The following is an 18,762-nucleotide window of genomic DNA, read 5'->3' as shown; positions in this document are numbered from 1 at the left end:
TTTCCTTATTTTTGCATTTCCTTCTTCTCTTTGCTGAGTTATCTGTGTGAGCAGGAAGCAGCAGGTCATTACTGATTTTTTAAGTTCTGTGTTAGATAAAGATTTTTTTCTTATGACAACCTGTCGGAAAACATTAATATCACTTAATTTTCAGTAGTACCAGTCTTTGTCTGCAGAATGGGTGTCATCCATATAACCAGTGGGTGCCATCCTCCCCCTGCTAGCAGGTTTACCATCACCTCATTTTAATGGTGGTTGTTCTGCTTTGCTGAACAAAAATAATGGGCTGAATCTGTGTAAGGACGCAGGAGCAGTGATTCTCACCCTGAAGACAAGTCTCAAAGTTCAGATTCAACTTTGTGTTTGACTCAGACTTTTCACAGCCTGCTTGGTTAGGTTTGGTTAGTGTTGTTGCGTCACCACAAATGCAACTTGTGCAAAGAGATTTTTAATTGCAGTCGTTTTCTGGATGCATTCAAAAGAATGTATTTGCTTTTTCCACTCATAAATGTATCTGTAGAAATTAGAGACCTGTCCAAAAACAGGTGGCTGTAGACTGACCACAGAGTCTGTGAATGCCGCAGCCCTCCTCTAAATGAAGTCAGTACTCCACTGAAGTCAGGGCTGTTTTGTAGCTTCCACCAATCTTTAGGTCTATTCTGAGCTTCAAACTCAGCTTGACTGCTATTAGACTCTGAAAGTCCAGATGACTGAAAGAGGTGAGAGGTGAATAGTTTGAGAGAAAGGCAGAGAGTCATTCACTCCTCTTTTCATCTTCCTTGTCACCATCCCCCCTTTTCTCTCCTTTTGCTCCTCATTTTTCTTGCAGTTTGTCCTGATTTCATCCTCCATCTCCTCTTTCTTCCTCTCTGACCGCTCCCGTCTCCTCCTGCTGCTCTCGCTCTCTCCCTCGGGTATGATTATAGTATCTCTGCTTTCCCCTCGGCGTGCTCTGAAATGAAAAATGGATCCCTCACACATCTCTCTCTCCTGTGTGTGCTTGTGTGTTCATGCGCTATAGAGACTGGGTGGGTGAAAAAGATAAATGACAGCAAAATGTGTTCATGTGGAACTAGTTCTGTGTGCGTGTGCATGCTGATAGATGTGGTGGAAGTGTGTGTTGATGGAATCAGTAAATAGTTAATGAGCAGAGAGAAGAAACGTGTTGAAGCCCCAGGAGCTGCTGATGCAGACTGAAACACTGAAAACACGGCAACAACAGTACAGAACAATAAAAGGAGTCACCAGCGGCTCCACGTGCCACGGCGATCACAGCAGCTTAAAGCTGATGGGAGTCGTTTTATTCAAAAGCCCAGCAGGCCTGTAAAGTCTCAGAGCACCGTCTGCTTCAGTGGCATCTTTTACTCGTCTCTACTTTCATTCTAATCAGTTCTGCTGCCTGTTTGGAAGTCAAGTCTCGTTTCAGACACGGTTGTGACGGCCGTTTGTGTCAGCTGGTGCTAAACGTTGATCCCAAGTGCAGGAATAATAGAGTCCAGTCACACTCATCCTTTTAAAGGTTTGTGTTTTTCACATGCCTAAAACTGCTCTTCATGCTGAGCTTCCTGTGATAGTTTTAGGGTTGGAGTTTTGTTAATTTGGTGATATGGTACTATAAAGTCATTATAAAGTCATTAAGATAAGATGGGGTCTTGTATGTGAGCGGAAGGATTCTAAATTCGATTCTGGTTATGGGAGAAAACATTTGTTTTTCTTGACAAACTGAAGCTGCTGGGCTTATTAATTAAAAAGGAACACATGATGTGTTCTTTGTTAATATTGGCTGAAGAAGTCAGGAGCCAAACAGTAATGGAGTCTCCCCCACAGGGTTAAAAAGGCTGATTTTAGGAATTTTTTCCACTTGTTGAATACAATCGATAATGCATCTTAAACACAACAGGCTTCTGATGGAGATTCATCCAGCTGAAGTGAAAGCTCCGTCGGACGTCGGGGTTCTCTCACGGGAAAAGTCGAAGGGCTGTTTCCAACAAAAGGCAACAGTCAGCTCTTTTCTCTCATTCAATTATTAATTTCACACTCCACTTAGCTGTGATTTCTGTCGGACTAATGTGGCAGAGTATTGTCATCGTCCCTGTACCCACACGTGCACGCCGCCGTAATGAGCCGGAGCGCGGCAGGGGGGTCGCTGAGTGCTGTAATTATCATGGACAAGAAAATCACACACTCAGACTCAACTTCCACATCCACACAAACAAACACAGTGACACCAGCGTGCTCATCTATCAGCCACGCCATCAGTGGCGACAGCTAAGACACGCACGTGCTGCTCACTCACGCACACGTAGCTCAACTTAAAAACCAAAAAGCAACTGTTTAAATATCAAATCTGCAACGTGAAATATTTAAATAGAAACATTCTGCCTTAAAACATCATTACTTTATTTAAATGTGAAACATTCATATAAAAGGACTTAATGGTGCTTGGGTTAGTGAGAGGTAACAGGCGTTGTTTCCTTAAGCATCCTGAAGTGTTGCTAAAAGTACATGTAATAGATCAGGTAGAACCAAGTGTTCTGTGCTTTAACAGGAAGTATAACTTCCATCTTTCTGTCTTACTTTTAACTTTTTATTTTTTTTTTTTTTGTGGGAGGTGCTGAAAGTAAGAGAGAAAAGCATTTCCTGAATTTTCCTGCCTTAGCTAAATTTCTGAATGACAGTGCAGGGAGGTGTGATCTCTCTCCAGTAAAAACCCACAGGATGTGAACTCTATTGGATAGTAAAAGGCTAAAAGAATTTAAAATTTAGGAGAAAACCATCCAACCACATTGCATTACTATGAATATAGTTTATGGGATGTTTTTCACTAAATGTCTTAATTTGCCTCACACACAGTGAACATGACCAACTGACAGGATAGAGCAGAGTTTAATACAGACAGAGGCAGTACTGAGGCTCTAGCTGCCATGATGCTCGTTGCACCGCAGAACAGGATAAAGATGCTGTATGTTAAGCAGTTACCAAGAAAAGAGAGGGTTTTAATACGCTGTGTCTGGGGTGGGTCAAATAAATTACATTTTTTTAAAAAAATGGTTGAACAGCATCTTGGACAAAAACTGGTGCCGAGTTTCTTCTGAGTTTGTGTTTGCTATCAGTGTGAGGACTATGTTAGCTCAGTATTACTGTGCTGTGCAGATGACTCCTCCTGCTCCTCATGTTTAATAATTCTCTCAGAAAGCTTTCGGCCCATGAAGGTTTGCTCTGGACCAGACGTCGTCTTTGAGGCGGAGTCATGTTGAAGAGGTGAGGACCCAAATACAGGATGCAGAGAGACAGAGTGCAGGAACAAAAGATCAATTATTTATTCTTGACCAACCATAACCAAACCAACTTGACCAGTCCTTAATCATGAATGCTACAAGTACAGTTAAAACTGTAGGAACCAGACAGGCCGGGAAACAATTAGTTTAAACTCACATGACAAAAAATGAAGAAGGAAAACTGGGGCTTAAATACACAGACGGGTAATCAGGGAGATGGAAAACACAGGGGAACACAGCTGAACTCAATCAGGGAAAACAAGACAGGGGAAGCAAAACTAAATACAACACACATGAACAAATTAAACCAGGAAGTAACAAACAGGGGAAATCTCAGCAACTGACCACAGGGACACAGAAGGGCAGAGAAACTGTAACAATAAATGAACTAGTTACAAAAATTTTTTTTTAAAAGATCTAAGCTAAATATAAAGTGATGTAAAACTAAACAGGGCTTAAAACTAGAATAAGAAACTCAGAATGACATCTGGACTGAGTCATTACTGAAGCCACAGTGTGTATAACTGCACACGAACAGCTTTCATTTAGATATTGTCCTTACTTTAAAATGACTGCCTGCTGATGGCTGCTGAGTCTCAAGTCTTCCCCCCGGGCAGCAGCCAACAACAGAGAAAATACTTCTAAACTCTTCTACCAGCCGCAGATCTTTAATCGTAGAATACTGATAAATATCCTCAGCAGCTGGTGATTTTTTCACCTCATCAAGGGATATTTCACCTGCAAATCTAGGTAATATAATCATCATCATCATCATCATCATCATCATCATCATCATCATCATCATCCTCCTCCCATCAGCTGTTTCCTCCTCAAACAAGTCCAAATCACTCAGTTATTTTCCAACAGCGTTAAAACGGAGGACACTTCAACATGAGCTCATAGCCTTTGTACAACACACTAAAGAGCAAATGTTTGTGTCCAATATGCACACACATACACACACACACACACACATGCACACACACACACACACACACACGCACACACAGACACACGCACACAGAAATGTGTTTAGTCAGTGCAGAGATTCCAGGCAGACGTGTTTAATGGGAGATGAAACACACAATAACAGTGAGAACACCACAACAGGCCTGATATATGATTGTGATTATTGACTGGATATTGACCATCTCAAGCCTTATGTTCACTGACACACACACGTACAGATGCACACACACACACACACACACACACACACACACACTGCTAGACAACCTGCAGAGGGCATGTAATGCATAACAATTAGCTCTGAAACAAAGGCAGGGAGGAGGAGGAGGAGGAGGTGTGTGTCTGTGTGGATCCATGCAAGTATTCATGAGCTGGTGTCTGTGTGCCTCACCTGGAAGCAGCAAGTTAGGCTGTACATTTAGTTGCTTCCTGCATGTGTGTCTTCAGCCATTAGTCTGATGAGTGTGTGTCTGCCCACATTAATCTGATGAGTGATGACTCCAGCACGCCTGAGCAGCTAATAGATACAGTGCATTAATTATTACAGCACATACCTGCAGAAACACTGAACATTCTCATAAATAATTACCTGCATGTTCATTTCTAAGCAGGTGTTTCCTTTAATATCTCCCCCTGAGTGACGGCTGTACGCCCTCTGTTCTGCTTACAGCTGTATTACTTATGCTAATGTGTGCAGCTTGCGGCTCATTGCGTAAATGCTTGTTATGAGCTGTTGATTGAGGTGGGAGCCAACTAGAGGTGAGCGGCTAGCTTGTAAATTGGCATCTGTTCTGCCTTAAGTGTGCGCCTTTGAGCAAAACACTGTGTGTTTGACAGTTTGCGTGCTGCAACATGTGGCACTAAACCTGAAGTCTGGACGTGGAATAGATCTCATCATAATGTCCACCATGAGGTTAGTGGCAATGTTTTCACCAGGGCTAAGAATGCTAACGGGAATGATGCTGCACTTTGTGACATCACGTGAAAACAGGTTTTATGCTATTTTATATTTAAACATCTTCCTGCTGCTGATTGCTCACTAAATGGGAGATAATTGTCTGATAATTATTTAAAACAGCATCAATAAGCAGAAATGCTTCAGTGTGTAATAAAGCTCGTGCTTCACTGTGGACAGATCACCAGCCCCTCCCAGGGCGAACACAGAGAGGGCGCCATTCATGCTCACACCCATGACCAAGTACAGTGAGCCAGAGAGAACCCACACAGCCGGCTGGTGGATTCAAACCCAGGACCGTCTTGCTGTGAGGCAGCAGGGGCGCTTTTCTGATGTCATCTGAGCCTTTTGGTTCTGTTTGTAACGTTGAGGTTGGCATCTTCCTAACGCTGCATGAAAAGCTTAAAATGACTGAAGGGGCCCCTCGGAGTACAGCATAGGAGTACTGCATGTTGTTCCTGAACAGTAACTTGAAAAAAATACCAGTTATAAATAATTCCTAAAGTAATTAAACTGTAATTAATTGAGTAATAATACACAGATGGAGAAAAATTGTTTACTGCAGGTGAAGAACTGGTTTCAGATACTTAATGGTGTGAAAACTGATTTGTGATTGAAAAAGCTGAACACAGACAGGAGCGATGTCCTGTTTGTGAGACGCCTCCTTTTCTGATCCAGACCAAAACAAAAACCGTGAAAAGTGTTTGATGACAGCTCTCCAACAGCGACAACAAAGATCCACAAAGATCCTCAGTGAAGCACGAGCTCCTGTTTTAATCTCAGCTTGTCAGAAAGATTCTGTTTAACATGGCTATAAATCTGTAAAGTGTCAGAGCACAAAGACAAAACAGTGGTTTGTCGTCATCTTAGTGATGTGTTTTAAAGGACATCTGTTCAACTCATTTCCAGCACGTCATAACGCTCCGGGTACTCCGACTTGCTCCCACAGTCCAAAGACATGCAGTCAGTGGGATCAGGTTAAATGGTGATTCTCCACAGGAGTAAATGTGAGTGGGAATGTTTGTCTGTGGCTCTGTGTTAGCCCTGGCACAGGCTGGAAACCTGACTAAGATGTACCCTCAGTCCCAGACAGGCTCCGCCCCCACACAACCCTGAATTGACTAAGCAGAAGAAAATGAGTAGATGGATGTAATGCTCCTTAGTCTGCTCCTTTAGTGCAGCCCTCCGTTCAGCCTCTCTGAAAGAAGCTGTTACTTCCTCCCATTCCTGTTTTTTTTTTGTTTGGCTGCTTCTTACAAACATCAGGTGGGTGGAGCTTCTGTTCTCACCCCTACCTCACGATGACATCACACAGTTTAAAAAGCAGAAGTGCTTAAAGCACTCTACACACGCTGACCTCATCATTATTACAAACTGTTCATTCATAAAAGCAGCAACAACAGAGCTGTGCATCCAGTTTGTAACAAAACACAGAAAAACATTTATTAACCCTTATTTTATTTTTAGACGTCATTTTATTGTTAAAAACATTAGACCCTGATCTTTATTTCATAGCCTTTATAAAATAACAGGTGGCAAAATGAAATATTTGAGGGGTTTTTAAACAAAATGTTGGAGAACAGTGCAGCCAATGGGAAATGTTACACTTTATCCTAAAATGTGGAAAAACCCTTCGGCAACATAAATGTGAAATCTCTCCAATAACTCATGTGTTAGAAAAGAAAAGGGAAAAAAAGGAATTTTGTCTCTTTTTCTGTTCCTGGACAAACTCCGGGGTCTCTCTGTAACCATCAGTCTGTGTCTTTCTTCCTCTTTCATTAGCAGAAAGGCTGGAGTAACTCCCTGCGGCCGATGGACAGACACGGAAACGTAAAGGTAGAACACACCTCACTGCTGCCATCCGTCAGCTTCCAGTGATCCTCCTCTGTGTCTGGCTTCTCTTCCTCTTTGCCTGCTGTCCTGCTTCCCTCCATCCGCCTCCTATCTGTCATCTTTAATAAGGTTCCACTCCCATAAAGCTGATGACAGATAGAGAATATTTCCTCCCACTCTGCCACCTACACAGCTTTTAATAACTGATTTATCAGAGGAAGGTCTGATAAGTGTGTGCCAGCTCTCTGAGCAACCAGAAGCTCTCTTTCATGTTTCCACATCTACATTTTAAGCTTTCTGTATTCACTGCCTCCATGTTTCAACACCTTTCTTCACTCTGACAGTACAGCTTCCACCTCTGATTCCACAACCTTTGTTTTATTTAAAACAACATTTTAAATAAAAGTCCTCAGTAGAATATTACACAGTGACACGTGGAGAGACGTGGCTCAGAATATTTTATTAAAGAATAAATAAGCGGAGTGTGTTCTTAGGTTTTCTGTTGGGCTCTGTCACTGTTTCTCTTTAATAATATCAGAGAGGTTCAAAGTTCAGTAAGTGACCGAGCAGCAGTCATTCCAAATAAAACCCACCAAGAAAGTTCCCACCTCATCCACTCACAGCCCGGGTCCTCTACCAGAGGCCTGGGAGCTTGAGGGTCCTGCAGTATCTTAGCTGTTCCCAGGACTGTGCTCTTCTGGACAGAGATCTCCGATGTTGTTCCCGGGATCTGCTGGAGCCACTCGCCTAGTTTGGGAGTCACCGCACCTAGTGCTCCGATTACCACGGGGACCACCGTTACCTTCACCCTCCACATCCTCTCGAGCTCTTCTCTGAGCCCTTGGTATTTCTCCAGCTTCTCGTGTTCCTTCTTCCTGATATTGCTGTCATTCGGAACCGCTACATCGATCACTACGGCCGTCTTCTCCTGTTTGTCTACCACCACTATGTCCGGTTGGTTAGCCACCACCATTTTGTCCGTCTGCATCTGGAAGTCCCACAGGATCTTAGCTCGGTCATTCTCCACCACCCTTGGAGACGTCTCCCATTTTGACCTCGGGACTTCCAGGTTATACTCGGCACAGATGTTCCTGTACACTATGCCGGCCACTTGGTTATGGCGTTCCATGTATGTCCTGCCTGCTAGCATCTTGCACCCTGCTGTTATGTGCTGGATTGTCTCTGGGGCATCTTTACACAGCCTGCACCTGGGGTCTTGCCTGGTGTGATAGACCCCAGCCTCTATGGATCTTGTACTCAGAGGTTATATATACATATATATGAAGCATAGCGAAAAGCACCACAACATTAAACACATCCAGTATTAGTGACCTTTTAACAAAGATAAGCATCAGATTAAATATTGATTCTTTAAACAAGAAAATTGTTTAACACAACTCAAAGAATAAAAAGAGCCTCATTGAATTAAATAAAGTAGAATTTATTCTTTTCATTTTTGTTTATTGATTTTAATCCAAATCCATCAGTTTGGCTAAAGGCTGTTTGAGTTCTTTTCCACCAGCCTCTGTGTGCAGACTACATTTCCCTCAGGACAAAATCAGAGCTGAAGCTGATTTTCCAGCTGTGTCTATCGTAAATGTCTCCATCATGCTGTAACTTAGAAATGTGATGGTGTACGCAACACTTTGTAAGGAGTAGGAGGATATTTTGCTGCTATTATTTGCTGCTATTTTTATAATCATCATTACCATTGTATTAATTATTAATAGTGATATTGCATTCAGATGTTCAAACATACTGGTATCATATCAGCCTTTATTACAGGTCCAGTAAGAACTGCGTTAAACTGTTGAGTTGAATCTATAATTCTAAAGGCTTTTGAATGCGTTTATAATCTTAAATGTTTCTATGCAGACTGCATTGTGACAGGAAGTATACTCTGTGCCAAAATGAGACAGGAAACTGCATGTGTGTAGGGCTTGATTTGCAAAAGTGAAACCGAAAGCAGAGTCTGAGTGCAAGTATTTTGAGCAGGTTATGAACAATCAGGTTATTCTTTAGTATCTTTTATGTATCTATATCTTTTGATTAAGCTTTTAGTAGAGGTTCTTGATTAAAACATTTATTCAGTAGAGTACATATACATAGTTTCAGTTCGGTTATTAAATAAAATAAAATGAAATAAAATAGCAGCAAATAATAGCAGCAAAATATCCTCCTACTCCTTACAACTTCCTCCTACAAAATACACTAAACATCCAACTATAATCAAGTCACTACTCAGTAAAATAATCTTTTTTGGAAATAAAGGGTAATTCTTTTTTCCTGAATTCTGTTATTTTCTGATTTTATATTGAAAAATTGTCCACAAAGCTTTTAAAAGCCAAACGGATTCATTCAGGTAAACCACCGAGTGCCCAGCGAGCTCCACTATCCTGAATGTTAGTCGACCTTGAAACCTTTTTCCTGTGCTCCACCTTCACTTGTTAATCAGATTCCTCAGACACCTGATTTCTAAATTCAGGCTGATTCATTAATCACGGTTTTTGTTCGTCAGAGTCATTATTCCTTCTGCGGTTGGTCCTCGTTTGTTGGGAGCTTTTCTGGCTCATCACCATGCTTGCACTTTCATTCTCAGGAAATGTGAATATGAAATATTAGACTCTGCTATTTTATATTCAGCACAAGGATTCAAAAACTGATCATATACGAACATCTGCTGCTGATATTAGAGGTCACCACAGAGTGAATCCTAATAACTTAAGTTTACTGTATTTTCAAGCACAACATTTAGCGAGAACAAAAATGACAGACTTGTATTTCTGAAAGTAGATGATTACCGTTGTATTTACTCCCCAGATGATCAGCTTTTCCTGCTGGTCTCATTACTCCACATAAAGATATTTCACTGTAAGGCAGGCAGCATCACAGACAGCAGAATAACAACATTTCTCCTCCCTGCTCTTTAAATATAAGAGCAGATAAATCAAACCAGCATCCTTCTGGTTTGTTTGTTCAGCCACATTTTACTCTTTTAGCTTTTCCTCATTTCAATCTGTTTATAATGGTAAATGGCCTGTATTTATATAGCGCTTTTAACAGTCCCTAATGACCCCAAAGCGCTTTACATATCCAGTCATTCACCCATTCACACACTGGTGATGGCAGCTACGTTGTAGCCACAGCCACCCTGGGGCGCACTGACAGAGGCGAGGCTGCCGGACACTGGCGCCACCGGGCCCTCTGACCACCACCAGTAGGCAACCGGTGAAGTGTCTTGCCCAAGGACACAACGACCGAGACTGTCCAAGCTGGGGCTCGAACCGGCAACCTTCCGATTACAAGACGAACTCCTAACTCTTGAGCCACGATCGCCCAGAATCTAATATAGTATAATATAATATAATATAATATGACAGAATCTCATGATGTTTTTACATCTCATTTATGAAGACTGAAGCTGTCTGTCAGGAGTTTTCCTGAATTGCAACCCAGGTCGGAATAAAAAGGTTCAGACAGGTTTACGTGTACACGGTCGAGGGAGACTCGCACCGCTGCAGTAAAAAGGAAGAGTCTTTATTCAGAGAGCACATACAGGAAGAGAGAAAATAGAACTGCAGGCTTCCTGTGTAACTTCCCCATTTAGGAGTCTGCACAGAGTTGCAGAGGTTAAGCTGAATAAGAAAGAGCAAACACATTTAGATAATGAAATGTACTTTTAAGCATAACATAATAAAAATCCTAAAATCCTAAGAAATCCCTTAACATTCCCTCCTGTTGTTTGATCTTTCCTTCCTATATGTACATAGCAACCACTAACAGTGCATCAGTCTATGGCCACTTGCAGACATCTTTAGCCAAGACATCATAAAATAGTGGGTTCTGTGAGTATGTTATATCCAAGTGTCTGTCTCATTATCATCTTCATCATTCTGTGATAGGGTGATGTAAGCATGAATTGAAGCAGTTACCATTTTTGATACCATGTTCTTCAAACAAGGTATGACACATGAAGTGAAAAGACACAATAACAGTATTATAACACCAACAAAACATGTCCTTTAATCAGCAGGGACTTCCAAGAGCCACGTAAGCCAGTCTTGTTGTTGTGCATCCTGAAGTTGTCTGAGTATTTTCAGAGCATCAGTCATGTTCGGTGAGTGCACATTATCTGGAATGTATGTGCAACATGTGTTGTTAAAGAGGACACCTTTCTCCTTTCTCGGCGAGAATTATGTCCAATGCTACCCTGTGTTGCATTACTGCAATGCACAGAGCGTCAATCTCTTGATCCCGTTCGTCGTTGAATTTACATGAAGCATTCAGAACCTTTTGTCTTTCAGTCAAAAGTTTAAATTCCTCCGGGACATCGAAACCCCATATGGAATCATGCTGCTTGAGATCTGGGGTGCTTCATCTTTTCCTTGTTGTTGACATTGATGTTGACGTGGCGTCCATGGTTATCTTGAAAGTGTGGTCAGATATGAAAATGGGAGTGCACTGACCTGTCCACTTCCCAGGAAGGATGAAATAGGCCTGTTGGCCACAGATCCAGGCCATCCCTTGCACCCAGAAGGTGCCATTTGAGATGTTGTTGCTTTTCACGGGCCCTCCAGGAGCGTGTGTCTGTACTGCTTTGCAGTTGGTGGTGTTTCCCATTAGCGTGGATCCGTTCTCTTGGCGGTAGCATAGGCTGTGGCTCAAATTCCCATTGTTTCCAAGAAAGACTGTGAATGATTTAGCCTCACTTCTGTGCTTCACTCTCAGGTCAACCCAGAACCATTCGTCACATGTGCCGTTTCGTTGTCCTATCTGGAGTGGTTCCTCATGGTTGACCACGATTCCCTGGAATTGATGCCCACGGCTGGCGTAGCTCGCGGCACACTTTGCTTGAATTATGTCCATTCCCTTCGCATACAAGGCGGCGTACTGTGTCGTTGGAGGCATGTAGGAGCAAACATAGCAGTCTTTTCTGGGTGTGCTGTCATGTATATATCGATACCATGCGTTGTTCATCCATGGGTGAATGTGGTCTTGTGTCATGTCACGAAGATGTGAGTTGTCATGTGTCCATCTTCTTTCTTTTGGGTGAGTGTTAATAAACTCACCAGGAGTGCAATATTAGCCACTAGGAGGACGAGCGTCTTCATGATGACCAGACGCACCAAGTCCTATAGGTGAGTAGACTAGGGGCGAGAAGAACAGGGCGGGATTCTACCCAAACAGCCCTCTCTCCACCTTCCTAGATCACCTACAGGCAGGGGCGTCGGTGTCCTTTAGTCTATGTTGTCACTCACTTTTTTGCAGTGGCTTTGATGAATCCAGGACGGTCTTTCTGCTATTTTGCAGGCAGTAGGTGTGGTGAGTAGCACTTGATAAGGACCTTCCCACCTTGGTGAACTCCAGTTTTTCCTTTGGAGTACTTTGATCAGGATCCAATCACCTGGTTTCAACCTGCAAGATACTGGAGAGTTGTTTAGAACAATCTCTTTATTTTCAAGTAATTTAGTCATCCAATCGGCTAGTGTAGTTTTTCTCATTGACTTAACTATAGGCTCACTTGTGATTGCTAGTGGAAATAGTCTACCGTGAATGATGTCAAAAGGTGTGAGTTTCTGAGAACTTTGTGTCAGTCTCATCCACATTTTTACCAGGCCTATACACTCAGGCCATGGTCTCCCTGTTTCTTCCATGCATTTTCTCAGTCTCTGTTGTATCTCCTAGTGCTTCAGAGACCTTACTGATTACTTCATTAACAATATGTGTCCCATTGTCTGATCTTATCAGAGTGGGGATGCCACATATTGAAATAAAATGGTTGCACAAACATTTTGCTACTGAAATGGCGTCTGCTTTTTTTACTGGATAGATTTCTATTTTATTTTGAGATCACGTCTATGATCACTAGAGCGTATTCTGAGCCTTGGCATTCATTTAGCTCAATAAATCCCATGTGGATTGTATGAAAAGGAGGAGGTGGTGTGCATTATGTGCATTATGTTTTTGGCAAATCATGCATGTTCCGACAAATTTCCGAAATTTTATCTACCACTCCTACCCCTCCCTCCTGTTGACAATAATGCTGCTGATATGCGTAGGGACTTTGGTAGTATTGGTTTGCTATTACAAGTCATCAAACCACTTTCTGGCTGTGCTCCACCTTTTAACCATTTCCTTTGTTCTGTAGTTGGTGCAGCTCTCTGTTCGTTTATAAGCACATCAAGTGGTATTTGCATTGAGGAGTCAGACATTAATATGTCTATAGTTTGTTGTGCCGCTGCTTTTGCGGCTTTGATCTGCAAGTTATTGCCTTCAGTGACCTCTGAACTGTTTTGGCAGTTTTGACAGTGTCTTTAGAAGATCTCAAAGTGTTGAAAAAACATACTGTCTGTCAGTGTATATATTTATATCTTGGCCTGCGTGTGTGAGGATGTCAACGGTTTCGCTTCTACAACTCTATCTGCTGTGTAGATGCAGCACTACATTTTGACTTAAGGCATTTTAGGCAATTCCTATTTCTCAAAGAATTCATACATCTTACATATTTCAAACTTTTAAGTTAGGAAAAACTTTGCATCGCTTATAGCTCATAGCTCACAGCTCTAAAACTCGTCATTGTTAAATCATATGCCTAATCATGATATGTCACTGTGATCCACAAGTATGATCACAAATTTGTTTTCCAAACTTACAAAACAAACAAACAAAAACAAAAACAAATTGCCTATGGCATCAAGGCTTTGCATTCATATTAATTGAGTGTAAGCTGCTTTCTTCATTGCAAGTGTTTGAGTATGTGTTGTCTATTCATTCTATTCATAGAGTCTATTCATAGAGTTCTGTTTCTCTCTGCGAGCTGTCTTGACACACCACAGGCACACATATATATTTATATACCTATTTCCTGTTTCTGCAGACTAATCGAACTCTTTTGTTTCTCTTTGTATTCATAGTCTATAAACCCTCTTTAATTCTGCTAAATCTTGATCTAAAACCAACACCTTTATGTCACGCACACACTCCTGAATAGAGCCCTTTCAGACATCAGGTATCATCACACACACTCAAACTTCCACTTGTTCACACACTCTACTATGAACCTTTGTAGTGTTATTATTACTTATGTTTTATTATTTTTGTACAAATCACACCCAATCACTCAAAACCTACTACTCACAGCATTCACACAGTTAGAATCACTCAAAATATGCTTTCATACGAGTATTTCAGACATGCTTTTCAAGATATATAGAGGTCACTCACTGTACATCCACAGTAATGAATTCAAACTCTATTTATACATTGTAGTGAGCAAAACCAGCATCTCCATGCGCGTCACCGCTCCTCATTAGCTTGGTAGTGTCCACATATTTAATTCAGCTTCTTATTAGTTGTTAGTATAGGTCTTCATCTTAACAAAGTCTCATCTAAGATGACAGGTTTACAAGCAGGTCAAGTGTCTCTATGCACCTGATTAGTGTAGTTATTTCCTTATTTCCTTCATCTCATATATCATTGTACTGAGTTTGAGCAAACCTTAAGCTTGACTCAGACTACTTTTAACAATCTTCCACCTCACATCATAACTGACTGAGGTGCCTCTTCTTATTAATAGTATGTCATTGTTAATGTTATCATTGTATTGTTTTTCCTTTTTTATAACAGCAATAGTATATTACAGTACACTACTTTACTACTAATATACAATAGTATATTAGTTTATATTTTATTATGTATCCATCAAAGGCCTGTGTGAATCTGCAGCTTCACACCTTCCCAAGCTGGAGACATTTGCTTTTCCTTGGCTGAACAATGACACAGCCTTAGTATACCTTATGCATCTCTCTTTTTATTTGATATATTTTCGTGTGAATTATCTGGTTTCATGCATTCTATTCATTCTAGGCACGGTCGTCATGCCAACTATGTTTCATTGTTAATACCAGTTTACAGGTTGTTAACCTTCCTATGATCTCCTATTATCATGCTTATCACTAGATAAGCTCTACTTTAAGTTAAGTTAACCCTAATTTAACCTTTTGTTTATTCCACTTCATTCCACTTTCCATGCTTTAAAATATTACAACTCTTGTGTACTCTTAGTTTTCTTTTTAGGAGCCTTTTCAGTATTTATTTCTGCTTGGAGGGTTTCTTATAATTTAGTTAATGCATTTTCCCTCCCACGTGGGACATTTAGGTTTTCTTTGGATTTCTCCATCTGCATGCACTAATTTGTCCGGCACCTGGACATTTTTCTCTAACCACTGCTCGTCAGCAGTGAGTTTTGAAGCTTCATTACCCATTTTAATCCTTTTAATTTAAATACTTTACAACTACACAACTGCGGCACCTTCTCTGGCACGAGAATCGAGAGAGGTAGTTGACACGGCCTTCTACTTTCAAGCTATTCTTGAAAGCGGTGTCACCTTTACGTGATAAAACACGACCTGTTTCTCTCTTTTCACCAGTACTTGGGTGGCCAACAGCAAACAAAATAGTGGAATAGTTCAGCCTCCTTATTGTGCTGTAAAATCAACTTATTCCACCAACAAAAATAAAACAACGACAATACCTTTTCAACGCATACTACGTTTTATGGACGAGGTTTATCTAAAAATGCTTCCAGCCCTTTTTCAGGCGAGCCTTTACTTTTAGGAATGCTACCAGCCCCTCTGGGCGAGCCTAAACGTTTTACGCGAGGTGTCTGAGTGTTAATATTCACCTGGTTGCTGCCGGTCTCTCAGGTTTACCTCATCGACCCCCACCGCCGTGGACCACTTATAAAAACGCTGGCCAGAACCCGAATTCACGTCTCTGGACTTTATCCTGTACCTGGACAGGAGCTGTCGACAGACTTCAGCGCGGGCTTCTCACGACGTCGGGGCTCGATGAGGCTTTCCTGTGGGGTCACACAAAGGTCGCTGTGTCCCATCCGGCTCGAAGGACCAAGAAATGTCAGGAGTTTTCCTGTATTGCAACCCAGGTCGGAATAAAAAGGCTCAGACAGGTTTACGTGTACACGGTCGAGGGAGACTCGCACCGCTGCAGTAAAAAGGAAGAGTCTTTATTCAGAGAGCACATACAGGAAGAGAGAAAATAGGACTGCAGGCTTCCTGTGTAACTTCCCCATTTAGGAGTCTGCACAGAGTTGCAGAGGTTAAGCTGAATAAGAAAGAGCAAACACATTTAGATAATGAAATGTACTTTTAAGCATAACATAATAAAAATCCTAAAATCCTAAGAAATCCCTTAACACTGTCAGTCTGGGTTAAACTTCTCTTGTATCTGCAGCTGCTGGAGCTTCACTTTAAATTTCAGCTGCAGCTCAGAAAGCAGTGTGACATCACACACTAACCCAGTGGTATACAACTATTCACTAGACTCCTCCAGGAAGGCGTTCATCGTGTAACAATCACTTGTAAATGGGCTGTGACTGACCCACAGACACTCATATCGGTGGCCTGACATTTTTATAAAGGTTGACAGGGATAAAGGTTTCCATCCAGCTGTAAGTGCACAGTGGTGCAGCTGTGGTGCTTTGAATGATCTCTGTATATCAGCAGGGACCCAAATGTCTGTGATATGATGCTAAATTATTGTGTCTGCATACATTTCATCACCGTCTCTGATTTTTGTCTTCCTTGTGAATTTAATTCTTCATGCGTTCATTGTCTGCATATAAATGAAGCTGCATAAACCTGCATTCTTCTTTAGCTCAGAGGAAGAAGACCCTCTCAGCTGCTGCTAGACCGATCGCAAAACTCCCAGGAGCCTTTGAGCCAGTCTGGGCTGGTTTGCAAAAGTCACAGGAGGAAAGGTAAACAGTTTATCAGATATTAGACACATTCAAGAGCACAGACTGCGTCAGTGCTTTTACCTGCTTCTTTTCACACAGGTGTTTCTTCCTGTCTTTTCTGCCATCTTTGAAGTTTTGTGTTCCTGTCAGACACAAATCCTTTTTCCTTTCTTCGCATCTTTTTCCGTCTCATCCTTTAACATCACTTCTCTTCCTCACTTTTAGCCCAAACCACACTTAATGCTCTCTCTTTCACCGTTCCCATATTCTTGCCTCATTACATCTCAGCTAATCTTTTCATCCTTTTCTTTGCGTCCCGCCTCATTTAAGCTAATGTTGCAGCTCTTCCTTGTGATATTTTATCTGTCTCGTCTTTCTCCCTCATTTCTTTAAACTTTTCATCTCTCTCCCTCTTAGCATCAAATATTCGTGTCATTGCTGCAGTTCAACCATCTTTTCTGATGTAACTGCAGCGTTTTAACATCAGTGCCTCTGTTTCACTATCACTCACGTCACCTGTCTCCTTTCAAACCCGCTCGCTTCAGTTACTCGAGCAAACAGTTGCTGATGAAAACACATGTATGCTGCAGTTAGTATCTCCTGCTGATTCTCCTGCTTTTACTTCATCATCCACTTTGATCTTTTTCCCCCTTCAGTCTCTTGTTGATTCTCACTAAAGGGTATGACCACGTTGGTCCTAAAAATGGGTTTTCAGACATATTTTACCATGTACTGTGACCCGGCTCAGGTCGTCCTGAGGGGATAATATTACTAATAGCTGGTAGGTCATCATCTGTTATCACAACCTTTAAGTACATGCTGGAAAATTTAAAGGAGAAGATTTTATGACAAAGTTCACCTTTGAGATATTGTCACCTTTGCCTTCCTTTAATTGAAAACACTCCCACTCTTAAAGTGATGTCACCGAGCTCAGCGTCAGAAAATCCATTTAAAGGACGTCGACTGTGAGCCAGTTACATTTACAAAGAAACAAAGAAATCTTTGATTAAAGCTACAGTATTCAGTTCAGTTGTAAAGTTCATACTGTAAAGATCTTACAATATTACTGCTGAAACCATACAGACACCTGCGAGCCACACATGATGACAGTGGAGAAAAAGAAAAGACCTCCATCAGTAGGTAACATTTCACACAACTGCAAAGAGAAAGCAAAGTGAAAGGTCCCACAGTCAGTGAACGCATCTACTGCCACTTTGTCCTTTCACATGAGTCACAGTTAGTCAGGATTAGGCCAAGACTAAATTAACCACCACAGCAGGACTTAGTGAAGGCCAGTATCATGGTGACCTTTCTGTCACCTTGGCTGAATTGCTTTTGTTTCTTGAACCCAATTTTATTTATACAGCATCAAATCACAACACCAGTCGCCTCAAGATGCTTTATATTGTAAGGCAGACCCTACAATAACACATACAGAGAAAAACCCAACAATCATATGACCCCCTATGAGCAAGCACTTTGGCGACAGTGGGAAGGATAAACTCCCTTTTAATAGGAAGAAACCTCAGGCAGAACCAGGCTCAGGGAGGGGCGGCCATCTGCTGTGATTGGTTAGGGTGAAAGAAGGAAGACAGGATAAATGATTTATAAATGTAGCCTCTACATATAATCCAGCTGTGAGAGGTGATTAGTGTGTGTGAAAAAAAATCTCCAGCAGATAGAAAAGACAGTCCAGGTCTGATGTGGACAAAAATGTTGGTGAGAGACAGATCACAGGTGCAAATAGTCTGTATAAGCCGGGAGTCTGGGCTACAAAAAGGTGAGATTTCCAATTCACAGTCTCTGCAGAGCTTCTGGAGGTCAGCTGAGGGAATCTCCAATTTTAAACTGAGGAAACAAAGCCTGAAATGTGAAGGCAGCGTTTTGCTTCAGATGGACTGATACTTTGTGTGATATCATGACCTCTGAACTCTTCATCACGTTAGATGCTACAACAGCCTTTTTAGGCC

At 41.6% G+C, this 18,762-nt stretch overlaps 1 protein-coding gene across 1 annotated transcript in view; it reads left to right on the top strand.

The window, feature by feature from the left end:
* The window catches only part of LOC100711197 (PDZ domain-containing protein 4), a 77,011-nt gene that overhangs the window by 37,921 nt on the left and 20,328 nt on the right, over nt 1-18,762 (top strand). The window contains exons 3-4 of the mRNA XM_025901474.1: nt 6,985-7,038; nt 16,711-16,813. Of these exons, the coding sequence (XP_025757259.1) occupies nt 6,985-7,038; nt 16,711-16,813 (157 nt within the window). The remainder of the gene's footprint in view (nt 1-6,984; nt 7,039-16,710; nt 16,814-18,762) is intronic.

This window comes from Oreochromis niloticus, linkage group LG20 (assembly GCF_001858045.2).
Source record: "Oreochromis niloticus isolate F11D_XX linkage group LG20, O_niloticus_UMD_NMBU, whole genome shotgun sequence".
Classification (NCBI taxonomy): domain Eukaryota; kingdom Metazoa; phylum Chordata; class Actinopteri; order Cichliformes; family Cichlidae; genus Oreochromis; species Oreochromis niloticus.
The sequence above is the reverse complement of the archived record's forward strand: the minus strand, read 5'-3'. Positions and strand labels throughout refer to the sequence as shown.